The sequence below is a fragment of the Dermacentor albipictus genome, chromosome 5 (assembly GCF_038994185.2).
Source record: "Dermacentor albipictus isolate Rhodes 1998 colony chromosome 5, USDA_Dalb.pri_finalv2, whole genome shotgun sequence".
Lineage (NCBI taxonomy): Eukaryota > Metazoa > Arthropoda > Arachnida > Ixodida > Ixodidae > Dermacentor > Dermacentor albipictus.
The window spans coordinates 152,106,188-152,118,715 of record NC_091825.1 but is presented as its reverse complement, the minus strand read 5'-3'; the positions used below and the strand labels follow the sequence as shown (position 1 = coordinate 152,118,715).

The 12,528-nt window shown below is 46.9% G+C and overlaps 2 protein-coding genes across 6 annotated transcripts in view; one reads left to right on the top strand and one right to left on the bottom strand.

The window, feature by feature from the left end:
• Nucleotides 1-747: 747 nt before the first annotated feature.
• On the bottom strand, nt 748-5,272 carry LOC135903423 (phospholipase A and acyltransferase 3-like). Its single transcript, XM_065433758.1, has 2 exons — nt 4,554-5,272; nt 748-3,665 (listed from the first exon to the last, which is right to left on the bottom strand). The coding sequence occupies exons 1-2, from the start codon at nt 4,983-4,985 to the stop codon at nt 3,489-3,491; spliced, it is 609 nt and encodes a 202-aa protein (XP_065289830.1). The 5' UTR covers nt 4,986-5,272; the 3' UTR covers nt 748-3,488.
• A 383-nt stretch (nt 5,273-5,655) lies between these two features.
• Ars2 (arsenic resistance protein 2) overlaps nt 5,656-12,528 on the top strand; it is a 102,021-nt gene continuing 95,148 nt past the window's right edge. The window contains exons 1-3 of one of the 5 annotated variants that reach the window (XM_065433740.2): nt 5,656-5,762; nt 6,219-6,343; nt 10,072-10,176. In XM_065433740.2, the coding sequence (XP_065289812.1) occupies nt 6,222-6,343; nt 10,072-10,176 (227 nt within the window). In that variant the 5' untranslated portion in view covers nt 5,656-5,762; nt 6,219-6,221. Of the gene's footprint in view, nt 5,763-5,818; nt 6,043-6,218; nt 6,344-10,071; nt 10,177-12,528 lie in introns of those variants that run through there. The other 4 variants (XM_065433742.2, XM_065433738.1, XM_065433739.2 and 1 more) reach the window with 4 other exon arrangements.

Genomic DNA, 12,528 nt, shown 5'->3' with positions numbered 1-12,528 from the left:
AAGGCGCCTTCGGAATATGTTTCGAATACCGCGAGTTGACATCAAAATCCAGAATGTTGTATCAACATGTCGACCTACTACTGATGTTATCATAACCTTCATCTCTGTGCTTAGTCCCATAAAAGCGGTTTCTATAAAAACGATCATGACGAGATGGTTACTCTTTCGACTTGCACGGAGATGCTACCTTCGGCATCTAACCCGTGTATTGAAGAAAATCTACATTTGCAATATACGAGTCGGTAATAAGAATCTACTAGAAGCGCAGTTACGCCTCTCAGGTGCCTTCAGGTACGAGGAGGTTGTAGACAACGCGTATAGTACATAATATATATGGAAGACTTAAAACTTCCACTGCGAGACATAGCTGCCGACGGACTCACCGGTTCGGGCAAAACTGCGATACGCTGACCAAAGGCTGCGGCACAAAAGTCACATGAATCACACATTGTCTCTTGTGTGGGCCTCGAAAAAGAGCCGCGGTTATAAACCTCGAGACATTCCTACAGGCACTCGTCTCGATCAGATAAAAAAGCAAAGAAAAATACAAGAAAAAGATAAACAAAGCCCACTTCGATGGCGCATTTCTGAACTTTCGAGGCTTCAATCCAGAACAAAGGGAACATGCGCCCCCGGCACGCCCAATTCGGGTCAAAGGACTCTCTCCCCGCGCTGCTGTTGCTGCAGCTGCTCCGCCGAGAGGCGCAGTCTCTGCGCGCAGAATCTCGCACAAGAACGACCAACACATTTCTGGTAACGCCCATTTATTGTTTCTTTCGTTCGCGTTTTCTTTTTCCGCCGAAACAACATGATAACTCAAAAGCTCGCGCGTTATGTACAAAACACAGGGGTGAAGCGGTGGTGCGTGGAACATTATGACGATGATGGTGATGATCACATCGCGCGCAGTGAATATGTACAACCGAAGTAATGGACAGGTTGTTCTCGCAGCCCGTGCTGTGTCACGGATGAGAGCACAGGAACAAAACAGAAAAACTGAATTCGTTTCAGTGAAATTGCCGAAGCCTTGTCTCCTATAGTTTTGCATCTCGCCACGACAGCAGGCAAGCGAGCTGCAACACAGTTGTTATCGGGCACAAAACGTGGTCCTCAGAAAGCAAAGCTCGTAACAGCTATACCAGTTGCTAAACCTGCCACAGATCCCGTGATTAAAAAAAGAAACTTCCATCAGCCAATTAGTCTGCCAAAATTCGAAAACGTTGCTGTAAAGTCACTTTTAGGACAGATAAATCCAAGCTAGAATGCTAAGTCGTTAAGGCTTGATTAACATCAAATACTGACATATTTTCTTGATTACTGAGCTAGAGCTGCTATAGCTTCATAAAAAGCAGTCACAATAGGAGGGTTTATTCCGAGGCGCTGTTTGGCAACTGGTATGACATCAAAACAAGCTCTGCTCAGAAAGAGCATCACAAGACACGCGTGTTGAACACGCGTTTGAAGACAGCATCGCGCCCCCTGATCGAGTTTTCCCTCTTTATAACGTATGCACCATAACAAACAGCTGCGCGGCACATTAAAAAAACAAAACAACAATCACAACAATCGCACTTATCCCGCGCACCTCGCACACGCAACATGTGCATAAAATTTCTTTTTATCACTCGGCACCACAGGCTTTTTTCAAAAGCCCACTTCGTGACAAATTTCGACGTATTCCATAGGGCGCTGAATCTGCTCGACGCTGGCCGAGCAAACGCGTGCTGCCTCAGCCTCTGATAGACCTCCTCCTCTCAAGAAAGGGTCGCGCGCGGGCAAATTACTATAACCGGTAGGGGGAAGAAAATAAATAAAACAATCACAGGTGGCTGGACCACAGCTGTCGGAAGGTCTCGAAAAATATTGCTATCCTTTCCTCTGCACACTTTTCACTTTGAACTATCTCGCTTACTTCGCTTTCGGAGATCGCGTGGCACATTGGCACAAAAATATGCGAGCGAAGTTGTGTTCTGGCAGCACAAAATATCATCGCGCTCTTCTTTAAATGCTGGCTCTTCTGTGGAAGCAAGAGCAAAACGACGGCGATTTCTCTCTCCAACAGTTTCTCTCGCGGCGCCTTCGAATGCAAAGCGACGCAGTAGGCAGTGGCCGCCTGATATGGCATATACCAGCTCACTCATTAAATGTGCGCATTACATTTGTTTACTGGATAAGCCTTCTCTGCTTTCACGATTCGTAAAGCCTAAGATTGCAGCCGATCCTCCTAAAAAAACAGACGTGCACCGAGCAAGAATATATAAGCTCCGCGTGCTCATTTAAATCTTTAAGTTAGCTTTGAGTTAAGAGGGTAATGTGACAAGGCCACCTGTACGAACTACTTACAAAACACTGCAAGAAACAGTACGTGATTGTGACACTATTTACAAGCACTAACAGGCATGACATATTTACAGTGATAAAACGGCGTCACGAATGCCGCCGCATGAAGCACATGAATATGAGAAATGGAAATGCCTATGGCAGAAACTAAATCAAGGCAGTTGGCAACAATGCACTTTCTTCCTTGAGCAAGAGCACTCACGGAGTCGAATTTTTTTTGCCGGTTTTCTATCCGTGCTCAACACACATTGAGACAGACATACAGGTATATAATAATTGTGTAAGAAAAAAAATTCCGAGCATTGAAAGAAAGACAAAGAAATTGTCACCGTCTTGTAAAACAACGTACGGTAACCATATATTTTGGTACCGTAAAAGGGTGGGAACTTCATGCTTTGCACAAAGGAAGTAATGACTAGGAAGACAACAACTCTCTTCAAGTCTTTCTTGGTCTCGTCCTAACCTCGCGCATCTAGTTTCTGCCTCTGGCAGTGGCAAGCGGTATAACTTACGAGCGGAATTGAAACAGCTGCCGAAACTTCTTAAAGCCTATGTATATGAAACTTTGTGCAAAGTCTGAAGGTCCGGACTACACTTCAAGCGAGAACGCCAGCTTAACTTGGCCGAGGCAGTAAACGTAACCTACAAAAAAAAAAGCACAAAGCTTACTTTTCCAAAAAGGAACGGTAGAAAAAATATTGTAAAAAAAAAGGCCTGTATAAGCAAAAAAAGTCACGCTTGTTCGTTCAACTTCGCGTACCCTGCATCACAAATCTGACTGCCAACAACCGTCGCCAACAGGGCAACACATACAAGAACGGTGGTCGTTTGCCATTCTCGACAATACATACACATTCTTTGCTTACGCCTTCAGGGGAAGGCATCCGCGTCCACAGACCATCGGTGGCGGAAACAAACACCCCGCTGAGATCGGACCGGGACGCGGCATCTCTCTCTGCGCGAATACCCCTCGTCCAACAACGGTTCTTCGAGGTATACAAACAACCCGGCTTGACTTTGTACACACAGTCTCTACGCGTCGTTCACACCGCGCAGGCGAGAAATGACCGTCCGTACGCGGCGCGCAGTTTGAAGAGGAAGCGAAGCAGCCAAGTCCTCGCGTACGCTGCTTCGATGTCACAGCCAGCTTAGGCGACGCTCGTCGGGGCGTTCTTCTGCGGCGTCCTCGGCGAGCTTGGCGCTATCCTGGCAATGGCCGCCGTGGTCGGCGTTCCGAAGACGGCCTGCAGTCCCGCCAGGAAGGTCGTGTGCCCCACTTGGAGGTTCTTCGCCAAAGGCTTCATCACGCTCAGCGTCACGGTGGCCTGCGCGTCAGGGAGGAGGAGGAGAAGAGGGCGGCGAGGTTAGCGAACGGTCTCTCCTCGCGGCCTTATTCAGCCGAGGGGCTTCAAAGGTAGAGGACTGCGCTGCACACACGCGGGGAATAATTCCTCACTCATTCGTTCCTGCCCTGCTGTGACCTAAATGTCGCCACAACGGCGGGGTTTACGTGACCATTCTGTAATTACGGCAAGCTTTCGGATGATTGCTCCGTATTATTTTGCACTGGGCTTTCTTTGCACGGCACACTAAACGTGAACGAAATCCTACAGCCTCACTTCATATGCTGCAGAGTTTTTGATCATTAGGTTGGTGATGTCCAAAATGCGGTCATTACAGTATCTCTTCCATCCAGTTCAGTATCATAACAAGCCAACAAACAGAGACACCGCGGAGTCTTTGGTGTCTTGATGTCTTTGCTTGTTGGCTTCTTATGATATGATTAATAATAATCGGACCCCTCGGCTAACCCCCTTTCTTCTCGTTCATCCAGTACAGTAGACAATCCTTAGCAGATGCGCTGTGACCAAAAGCTAGCTTTACAGGAGTTTTGCCAATCAGCGCACGGTCGCACTGCAGCACAGTCCGGGCCAACACTTCGCTTGCACGGAATCATTCGTTGAAAGTGGCAGGCAATGCGCTCTAGCATGCACGCACGCGTCAGTTATTAGAGGTCCATGTAGATTTTGCATACGGCCTCGCCAAAGCTAGCCGTGTCGAAATCGCTTTGCCGCAGCGGCGGGGCCGTTGCGGAGAAGCAAAACGAGTTTAGCCCGGTGACCGAGGGGACGCAGGAAGCGGGACGGCGGAGGGCGAAAACGCGGTCAGCCTCGACGACGACGCGCGCACGGCAACAGCAGAGGTGGCCTCACCTGGTCGCTCCATCCGATGCCGAACTTCCACTGCGTTGCGTAGTACTCCCCGTTCCGGGTGAGGAAGTTGAACTCCACTTCCCGGTCGAGCATGGCGTAGGCCCGCTCCAGCGTTTCGGCCGCCGACGAAGGCACCAGGCAGCGCTCCTTGGCGCGCACTTCCTTGTTGTTGACGCGCACCCCGCTATAGCCGGCGACATCGGTCAGCTTGCTCAGGTGCACGTACGCAAAGTCCGTGGGGATGTCCTCTTCGTTGCGGCCCACCACGTGCACGACGTCACCGTTGCCGACGTAGAGCGCCCAGTGAGCGTACAGCGTACGGTCGATCTCGATCAGATCGCCCGGTGCGGGGCGCAGGTCGCTAGCGGGCACGAACGAGCCCAATCCGTACCGCACCACCACCTCTGGGCTGTGCTGCTGTTGCTGGGGCATGTCGACTCGTCGCGAGGATGCTGTAGCACGCTGCTGATTACTAGTATCCAGTGCACTGCTGTGTCAGGCGATGCGCCTCTCAGCGATCGCGTCGTGTTGTCCTTTGCTTTGTTATGGAAACACAGCTGACTGAGGAAGCTTATATTGTCTGCACTGAGGGTTAGCGTTTTCCAGAGTACGGGGGGAAGCCCTACAAAATAAGGACGCGCTCTGTCGATGCTGATCCTCCAACGGTTCACTCGCAGCTGCCGAGCGCCACGCAGGAGCGCAACTCTTTATCGAGGTGTGGGGAGAGAGATGCAGCGACAGAGGGAAGAGGTAGCGGGAGTGAGCGCGCGCTGCAAGCCGCAGAGAGGTGCGTTGCATTTATATTTTGCTTTTTTAGCAGCGCTCGTGACAAGCAAGCGTGGCGATGCTAGCGCCGCTTTGCGAGTGCGCTACAAACCTCTCAACTTCTACGTCAGCGTACGTCATTTTAGCCTCCGTGATTGTAACTGCAGCGTAAACCGTAATCTTGAAGGCTTTGACATCATGAACATCAATAAATGTTGCTAGTAATGCACGAAAATCAACATGCTTGCAAATTGACTTCAAAATTAAATTGTCAGATTGTTTTTGTAAAGTATCGTTAGTCATTTGATAAATTTTATAATCGTATCTTTTTTTTCTTTGAATGGACAGGCTGACTACGCTTGGCTACATCTACATCGTCATTAAGCCCTTCCAGTAGCCATTTGAAAATTGTTGCGTGCCTCCTCGCCGGGTATTTGTGGTGAAGTTGGTGCCTTCTTTTATATTTTACTCTTAAGTGGGGCCGCGTATGCGTTGCTTTAGTTTTTAGAAAGTACTGGAAATATGCCTCTAACCTGCAATGCATAGATCAGGTCGTCGCTTAGCGGCCCATGTGCTATGCCTGTGCGACACATTGTGTCCTCGACCAAGTGAGAACGAAAAGAAAATGGCTCCGGCAAAAGACTTACGGACGAGTCACTCAGCAATGAACACCGCTCCACTTCTTACGATTGTGATTACACAATAGCGTACATATTAAATTTAGGTATTGCATTTGCAAGGTGGAGCTTGCCTTCTGCTCATTCGTTTTAAATTCGAGACTTGTAGGCGCAGTAGATGTGTGTTTTGCGAACGGGCTGTTACGTTCCGTGTTGCGATGCCAGCCTCGCCTCGAGGCAGCTGTGTCAGAATGGCAGTATAACTTTTCATCTCCTATCCCAGAGCATGGGAGACAGCGACGACGAGTACGACAGGCGGCGTGGGAGGGACAAGTTCCGAAGGGAACGGAGCGACTACCAGGAACGACGGGATGATCGCAGCCGTGGACGGGACGATTGGCCAGAACGGTAAGCTCAGGCGTTGTCGCCTGCGTTTTTCAGTATTTTTAAACGCGTTTATGAAATTTATGTGTGGCATTCAAAAAATCCCTGGGCTTGTCCACCGCACCAGGGATTTTCAACTCGGCCGTACACCGTTACGCAAGGCGCGCGGAATGAGCCGAAGTAGCCCATCGAGCGTGTGTGTGTGAGCCCATCAAGTGCTACCGGGGAAAAAAGAAAGGCAAAAAAGGGCCAACATGAATAGCGCTGTCAAAGATGCAGAACTGTCCAATGTTATTTTCCTTTGTTGGAACGTTCTCTAAAAGAAAATTCCGCGGCAGCGTAGATGCCCCTCTTCGTTGACATAAGCAAGTCTATCCACTCTTGTCATTTACAAACGGTTGCTATATTTCTCCAATGCTTTCGATAGCCACGCCTCTGCCGTAATTGATTGGAAGATAGCTTTAAATGGTATTCATCTTGTAATACACCGAGTGAAACTGAATACGGCGAACACTGAAGGAGAAACTGCACATAATGAGGTTTGGTGTGTCCTTCGTTGTTAGTAGTCGTACTCAGTTTCACACAGCGCATTACAAGATGAATGAACACAAGTTGTTATAGTGGCTAAATACCAGCAAGCCAAGTTTCCCACTTTAGTCGGCTCTTGTTTGTCCACATGCACAGTGTCCATTTAGAGAAATGAAAATAGCAGCTAATGGTAATGCTTTTGTTATATTAGCTGCCTGGCTGTTATGTGGTGCCAATCCACTTGCATCTACCTCTCCCAGCAGTCAGTAAATGGTTACAGTGCAATTTTTCTTTCTCTGCAAGACTGTCTTGCTTCATATAATTTTCTTTCCTCTAACTAAACAATTAATGTTGCTACATATGAAGTCAAACTTTTTGTATAGTGCAATATCATTATGGGACAGCTACTGGTTGGGCAAGCACATATTCCTGCATTAATGGTTTGTGATGATACAATTTGCTGCATTTTTACGAAAGGCACTGTTTACAAGTGCCACATTGTGGGTGAGCACTGGAGTCTATCCTGGAAGCTGCTGGTTTGGGACTGAATAAGTGTGCACACAGCAAACTTGTTATAACAGAGTGGTTGGGTCAGAAAATGGGCTTTATTATGAGTTGTATTTCCTTAAGTGCAGAAAGGCCCTAAAGCAGCTGGTCTTATAAAATGCACATTGAAACAAAACTTTGCACAATGGTGACAAGAGGACTGCATATTATTGCACACCGATGAGAGGCACCTTTTCTTCCAGTTGCCTGCAGTGCAGTCTGTATTCTATAATTTATGCATCCCACGAGCCTCTACATGTGGATTTCTATCTTTGCTTTTTGTAATAAAGTAGAGTACAGCAATAACCTCGCACGGAATAATTGTAATAATTTGTGAAGCTTCAAGTGCTCTATGGAACAAAAGGTGCAGCACACAGTTGTGCAAGCACAAAAGGGCATTTATTGCTCCTTTCTATATGACAACGCCAGCAAGCTGAAATACATTAAGGAATAGAACACACTGAGGAATCGATTATGTTCAACTCACCATACAAGGGTATCGTGTGGGTAATGCTCACCCAGTGCGGACACTGTCACTCATGTCACTTGCTGGTGCAGTCCCGCAAACGTAAGCTCATCTGAGCTGTTGTATTCGCCAATGCTGATGCCGTGCTTTGACGCTGCACTGGAAGCCTGTTGTGGATTAATCCCACAAAGAGCACCGACAAACACTTGCCCAGTCCACATGCACCGATTTTCCCTAGCCATAAAGAAGGACCCGCAGTGGTTGCTTAGCAGCTTTGGCATCGTGCTGCTTAGCAGAAGGTCACGGGATCAAACTTGGCTGCTGCGGCTGTATTTCGATAGGGGTGGAATGCAATAACGCCAGTGTATTGGGAGGCACATGAACCCCAGGGGTTCGAAATTAATTCAGAGCCCCCACTACGGAATGCCTCATATATTCTGCTGTTATCGTGTATATCGTGGTTTTGGCATGTAAAACTGCAGAATGAATTTTTTTTAAGAAAGGAAGAAGCAAGTTCCTTCCAGACCTGAGTTATCTTCGTGGTCAGGTAGCACTCGCATAGAATACTCACGGCACCTCCCTTTATAGCGGGAAACTAGGACCCATACTCCACACCATCATGTATGTCATGTAGAGAAGTCAAGCATCGACAAGATTCAAGAGTCATGTGGAAAAGACAAACATTAAAGAATGCGAGAGTTGAGCTTTCACACAAATTCCACCCCAATTCTTTTCTTTTTCCCGTTTTATCAGTAGTCTGGGCAGGACTTTGCCTACATTGTCATTGGCACTGGCTGGTTCTTAGTGAATGATAACATAAATGCGACTGAATGGAAACAATCTAATACCCCTGATACACGGGCACTCTAAAGTCCTTTAGGTAAGGAGACATCGACCGGAAAGGCGTTCAAGTGCAGTGACACACGATAAAGGAGTTTCTCTCTGAAGGCAAAGTTCCTTTGCGGGAAAGGAGATCGCGCATGTACTTTTCGAGCGAAAAAGGAGTTACTCTCGCACACAGTGTGCACAACTCGTCAATAGAAGAAAACCTGCAGCACAACTACGGTGTCCCATAAGAATTTTTTTTACCTTGCGAAAATGTTTTAATTTTTTGCAGTAATGCGATTTGTCGTACAGTGAAGATTTACTCTAGCTATACTCTCAATTGCTTGCATCACGTCACTAGTGCCGCCATGTTGAATTCCGGCAGTGTCATTTGCTGCGTCGTCTTTGGTGTGTTAGCATCGTGAAACCATCGTTCGATGCGCACGTAGGCCCACCTTCTGCGATTGGTGGCTCGAGGGCACAGTGCTGAAGCAGTCAACATGGAGCTGTTCATGATGAGTCGTCGTTTGTTGTTTTCCACTTTCGCCTTGGCTGCGTTTATCTCATCTTCAAGAGATCAGAGAGCGACAAGCGTCAGAGCAACCTCATCACTTACTTCTTCGCTAGCGTTTCGCTGAACCATGATGCAAATGTGCTGTTCTGTCACGCGATCACAATTGTGTGAATAACACATTCAATAAAACTCATTATGCCTGCACGCACGAAGAAAGGGACAAGAAGACGTGAAAAAGGATGACAGAAACATGGCCAGCACCAGAATAAATACAGTATGTAAAGCTATTTTAGTACACTGTAGCATAGCAAAACACAGACTATACATAGTTGCTAGACCAATTTAAATTGCTGCTAAGAGCGTAAAAATGCAAATAAAATACACTAGTATGCGCATTATAAGCCATCAACAACGAAAAAAAAAAGTTTTTGGGTTCTACAGTAGCTAAATGCAATCTAAATACGCAGCTTTTTAAAAATGTTTGCTCTCTTGCTGCTTTAACAATCAGCTCTTTTTTTTCTTGCCACGTTCATCTGAGGAACCATCTAAGGAAGTTAGTGCGGTGCCGTGTGTCATCGGTGCAACTCCTTTCTGGAAAGGGTCCTTCAGAGTAACGAAAGGGGTTTACTGCAAAGGACTTCAGTTTTGCCCCTGTGTCAGGGGTATTAAATGCTTGCACTTCAGTCAGCACCTTTAAATACTTTGAATGAAGCGATAACTTGAATAAAGTTATTTTATTACTATAATTGTCTACTGCATTTTCGTGCCTTGTGTTCTGTAAGTGCTTTTGTTTATGTGTGGGAACAGTTTTTGTATAGCACACAGGTGTGTGATATTGAAAGTGAAAATCAACAGCGGGGTCATGTCTTGCAGCCGCCGTGATTATCGAGACTATGATGTACGGAGAAGTCGAAGTGACCGGTATAGTCCAGCAAGGCACGATATGAGCCCTCCTGTGAAGCGGATGCGTCGAGACTGGTGAGCCTGTCAGCTAATGAGCACACATTTTGCCTGCATTACTGATGAGCACATTATGCAGCTGCATGGGTGTTTTGGACTGGAAAACTGCTGTCTACATACTTTCCTAATGCCTTGCCTTAGTCTATTGCATAAAAAATAATTTCGTGTACTTTATCATGTTTGCAGTACTTTGTTTCATTTTTGTTAAATGTCGGGAAAAGTATGTTTGCCTTCCTTTTTTTGCTCAGCTGCTGTTGGTTGCCTAATGCTGGCATTGTGCATGCAGAGAGGCATGTAATTGGTGTTGGTGTGAATGGTGCTGGCATGGATCATTAACCTATAGCTTGAATTTTAGTTAAGCATGCTTCAAGCAGGAAGTAGTGATGCTGAATTGAGGAGTGCAGACCTACACATTGTGGGCCAGCTTCGATGGTTATGCAGCACAAGCACTTTTCAAATGCGAGTATGGCTTGTAAATGTTTGTAAATTATTTTCGCAGCCATGGTCTCATGTGCTGCGAAGATAAATGAGATATAAAACAGTTCTCTCGCACCAGCAGGAGTGCAAGCTTTCCAGCATAGGCTTCACATACTGGTTATAAGCGCATTCTCTGAATGGCTCAGGGGTCGCATTCTGGAGCACTCCTTTCCCTGCTTTTCATTTTGTGTGACTCGGTATCCAACGTAAAGCCTCACTGCAATGGAGTGAATCCACTAAGTCACCACATCTGCGCTGTCACATTTCTCTCAATTATCGAGCATGGCTCCAGTTTTATTGAAAATACAAAGTGGTGACTTGTTTACCTGCAGGAGTACCGACCACCACCAGTTCAGGCTAAGCGAACCGGAGAGACACGTCAGTGGTTTTTTTGCATATTCGAGCATACCGCTGAGCCCGTTTACGCTCAACGTCCAAAGGGTACTGAGCTCGCGCCACAAGAAACACAGTATTACCCGTGTTGACAAAGGCAAGTTTAGTTGCCTCCGACAGCACCAAACACTGCAAATGCCGGGTCCTAGGTGGCACAGGAAGCAGAGGCTTCTTTACAAAGGTAGAACGTTGAATGGGCATCACTAGCACATCAGCATTGGAGAAACGCTTCCCACACTGCGCCGGGGAGGGACAAAGGCTCCACACGACCATGCCACAAATTCTCACGATGATGAAAGTGCCTGGTTGTAAGAGTGTGGGGCAGTCTCCATCAGCATAAACCTCAATTGCATGTGGCTTGTGCTGGTACGGCCATGCACAATCCGTAGGTACTGTTCTTCAGCTTAACATTCTGAAAGGAGCAACACAACGTAGACGCTAGCCTAGGTGCAAGGCATCAAGACAAGCTCAAGTTTGAGTAATACCTATGGCGGCTGGTGGTATAGAGAAGAAGTATGTATGTACCTTGTGCTGTCCTGGAGATGCCTCCTCTGCGCTTGCTTTTCGCCAGTTGTGCCATGCATGGCTGGGTGTGCCTTCCAACAACAGGCCAGTATAAACTACAAACTAGGCCTTTCGTAGTTAAACGACAGATGAGTGACAGCTTGGCTGTTGCTCCATCTAGCTACAGGTAAAAAAGGAGAGGGGCATAAACAGCAGAATATGTGAATGCCTGCACGACAGTCCCCACAGATTTCAACTTCAATACTGACATTATGGCATAACTTTACTGTAGCATCACTTTGGTGGTTGAGACTACTATGGGAGTGTTCACAATTTGCAGAACAGTGGCCATTTGATCACTTCAAAAGCTCTCTAAAGAGCGTTCTACACTTTCACTCTTGTCGTCCCTGCCGTAGCAGCTCGGTGGCTATGGCATTGTGCTGCTGAGTTTGAGGTCGCGAGTTCGATCCTAGCCGTGGTGGCTGCTTCTTGATCAGGGTAGAATGAGAAAATGCTTGTGTACTTCGATTTAGATGCATGCTATAGAACTTCAGGGAGTCAAAATTAATCCAGAGTCCCTCCAGTATGATGTGCCTCATAATTATATCGGCGTTTTGACATGTAAAACCTCAAAATTTATATCTCTGTGGCTGTGGCATTCTGCCACTTAGCATGAGGTCGGAGGCCCAATGCTTCCCTGCAGAAGTCGCATTCTGATGGGGGTGGAATGCAAAAACACTTGTGTCCCTAGCATTGGGTACACAGTATCAAGAACCATAAGTGGTCAAAATAAATGTGAAGTCCTTCACTACGGTATCTCTCATAGCCCCCATGTGGCTTTAGGACGTTAAAATCAATTGGTAAAACAATCCATGAAAACCTTGTCACTGTGGTGAAACTGTGGGATATGAAAACAGCACTGGTGGAAAGTATTTCCATGTCCAAAATCCATCCAAACTACACTCCAGCTTGTTTTTTGGTAAAACAGGACATTCC